Source organism: Hipposideros armiger, unplaced genomic scaffold (genome assembly GCF_001890085.2).
Source record: "Hipposideros armiger isolate ML-2016 unplaced genomic scaffold, ASM189008v1 scaffold_239, whole genome shotgun sequence".
In the NCBI taxonomy this organism is placed as follows: domain Eukaryota; kingdom Metazoa; phylum Chordata; class Mammalia; order Chiroptera; family Hipposideridae; genus Hipposideros; species Hipposideros armiger.
In genome coordinates, this window is record NW_017731589.1 from 1,729,121 (window position 1) to 1,732,442 (window position 3,322).

The following is a 3,322-nucleotide window of genomic DNA, read 5'->3' on the forward strand; positions in this document are numbered from 1 at the left end:
TAGAGATATTACGTATTTCATTCAGCAGCTGCTAAGGGAGAGGGAGGTGGGAATCCCTCCTGAGCAATCCTTGGAGACCGCAAAAGCCATCAAGGTAAAAACAGACGGGGAACGGGCCGGTTTGGGGGTGAGATGCGACGGTGCCTGCACACTTCCCTCTGCTGCCCTCACTCCCGCCCCCACCCTCCTTCCCCTCCCCTCCCCGCAAATGTGGGTCTTCATCTGTTTACCACTTGAGTTAGGAGGGGGCTGAGACTGACAGCTCAGCCGCTTCCTCTGAACATAAACTTCAGTGGCCTGATAACGGGCTTGAGCACCAGCCACATGCTGCACGTCATGTAATCACAGCCTAATTAGATGGAGCCTTCCGTTGGCTGAATGTGTCTCTGTGCCCCTGCATGCTTCATTTCTAGAACAAGGAGCTAATGGTAGCAGTGATGTTGGGAATCCTGTGAATCACCCAGTCTTCAAACACATTTCCTGCCCCTGTGTGTGTGGTCTGTACCCCAAGAACTATAGTTCAGAATAGTCCATTCTAGGAGCCAGAATCATTAAACAAAATCCACCTGTATCTCTGGACTCCCGTCACCATGCCAGAATAGTTACAGGAAGTTATAAAATTAAGTCATTGGATTAGAAGACAGATGGCTTATTGGTCTATGTTTAAATGTCCACCTGACCTGCTCCGTCACGTTAGTTCTTTGTGTTATTATGTACGTAGCAGTCGACAGGTCCTTTTTAAAGGAACTTTTCAGGTTGAAAAGCAGGACAAATTATTATTTTTTAGTCAAAGTGAAAGAGGTTCTTAGTAATGCAAGGATAATTATTATGTAGATGAAGAGAGGATTTTGTTTGTGGAGAAGAATGGAAGTGTGGGCTGTGGCATGTGAGCTTAAGTACCTCCTTTCTCATGGAGTACTCAGTGTTGCGGGGAGGTGACCCTGGCACCCCTCAGCCCTCCCACTGCTTTCCTGCCATCAACTACCCAATAACTGAAGCTGGTTGCAGGGAAGGCAGCCTCAGAGGCGACCCCCACATTTTGCACGGCCCTCGTGGTGTGAGCTAGTATTTTTAAGGACATGGTGCCCTGGTACAGGTCAGAGCTCCTGGGAGCTGGTGGTCAGCTTCCCTGATGCCTCTGGGGCTGGCGTTTCCAGGGATGGGGACACTCAGCCTGAGCGTGCAACCCTGCGCAGACCGGAAGGGCTGGTCCCTTCCCTGTGGGGAAGTTTACCCAAGTGCCCTAAGACTTCCTTTTTAGACTAAAATATTTCCTAAGACTTTTCCTCTTCCTTTCCTTGGATCAAATTTGGGTATTTGATCCAAGCTCCCTCACCAGCCCCAAATCTGTTACAAATGTGAATCAGAATTGAACCTCTTATTCCTGACGCTCAGGGGTTGAGCTGGTGAGTGCGAGTGTTCCCCTTTTCAGGAAAGACCCCAGACTGTGATGACCCATGAGGTCACTTTCTGGTCCTCGCTGTGGCGTTTACTTCCCTCACTGGCTCTCTGGGGTCACTTCTGATCAGCCCTGGGATGGGAGCTGGCCCAGTCAGGCTATGGTGGTGTGTTGCTCAGCTGTGCAGGTGGGGAGTCAGTGACACCCCTCTGTGCTCTGCACAGCAGCTGCACAGACCCTGTTGTGTGGGCTTGTCCTGCTGTCCGTTCTCGCCTCACTGCTTTCTGTAAAGGGAGGGATTCTGAACGAGTGGTGTCGAGGCGGCCCTGCGCCGTGTGCCTCCGCGCTGTGTCCTGGGTCCCGAGCCGTCTGAGGCTGTATGGGTCATGGCACACACAATCCTCGCAGCGTGAGCCCAGAACTTAGGCCCAGCGCCGCCTCGTTCCCCACACACAACCTTCCTGAGGCCCCCGTGCCATCAGCTAGCCAGCTGAGATGCCGTAAGAACTTGATCAGGCCTCTGAGCATAACTCGGTGTTCTCATCCCCAGCCTGGTCAGGTTTACGCTGTAGTGACCAACTCACTGTCTCTGTTATCAGGGACACCGGGTTGTGTAACGAGTCTTGCCCACCAGTCTTACCATTCTGCTAGTGTATCAGGGATGGTATTAGAATATGTTTCAGGGATTCCAAGACGCTTTAAACGTCACATCATGAAAATGCTTTCGGAGGTCCTGCCAATATGTGTAGTGAGCACCAGCTGTGTGCTGCCTCCCTTATACACAGGGAGCGGGACTGACCGAGCAGCTGCAGGTCACCATGGAGACACGTCAGACATTCAAGGTCAATGTCCCCAGGCTCCGAGGTGGAGGGCAGTAGCAGACCCCAACCCTGTGCTTGGCTGTAAGTGTGGCGTCAGTGTCTCCATGGTGACTTGCAGCTGCTCGGTCAGCCTTGCTCCTGTATATACGGTGCCCTGCCCCATCCCCCTTGCCCACAGGAAGCTCACTTTCAGAAGCTGATCCTCAAGTGCCCCCTGCTGCTTTGCTGAGGTTGGCTCTAAGGACAGATACTGGGCTCAGAGATGCCAGTGCAGCATCCCCAGATGCAGAGGGAACACGTTGCACATCTCAGGTGAAACCCCCACAGCCAGTGCGTGCACAGCAGCAGCGTAAGGCGATGCCAGTCCTGCCTGTGTGCCTTCTCTTTTCCCCATGGTGCTGTCCACCTACAGCGTGCCATGCCATCTATTTATTCTGGATTTCTAGCCAGAGCAGATGACCCAGTAGACAGGGATAGATCTGTGTGTGTGTGTGTGTGTGTGTGTGTGCGTGTGTTGTTCGCTTGTGCATCCCATGTGCCTCGGCACCCAGTAAATACTTGCCGTGGTGCCGATGACTGCCAGCTGACTGGCTGTGGTAGGCATTGGGATGTTGTCTGCTATGTTCGGTGGGTTGTACAGTCTGCCGGTCCAGAGGTAGAAGGCAGTGGGAACCTGGGGCAGATGCCATGTGGGGCCTAAGAGGAATAAGGAAAAAGGAGATGGAGACAAGATACTTGGTAGACACCTTGAAACAGTATTTCAGATAACATGGCAACAAATTTAATATAATAAGGCTGAGATTAATAGCCGAGTTGCAAAGAAAGCAGATTACATACCCCGAATCAAAGCGTAGTCATGTCTGCTATGAAAGACGATAGGCTACGAAGCTTGCTAGCCTGTCCACACTGCAAATAGGGTGTGTGGGCAGGTCTCATTCCAGAGGTGTGCTCAGTGCCTGGGGCCACTGGGGTTTGTCAGAGGGAAGAGGATCTGGGTGGCTGCTAACGCCTGGTGATGCCTTTGTGTGTGTATGCAGGAGAAATACTGCTACATTTGCCCTGACATTGTCAAGGAGTTTGCCAAGTATGACGTGGATCCCCG

At 52.2% G+C, this 3,322-nt stretch overlaps 1 protein-coding gene across 1 annotated transcript in view; it reads left to right on the plus strand.

Moving 5' to 3' along the window:
* Positions 1–3,322, plus strand: part of ACTR3B (actin related protein 3B) — a 57,018-nt gene that overhangs the window by 30,584 nt on the left and 23,112 nt on the right. The window contains exons 7-8 of the mRNA XM_019655362.1: positions 4–94; positions 3,258–3,320. Coding sequence (XP_019510907.1) covers positions 4–94; positions 3,258–3,320 — 154 coding nt within the window. The remainder of the gene's footprint in view (positions 1–3; positions 95–3,257; positions 3,321–3,322) is intronic.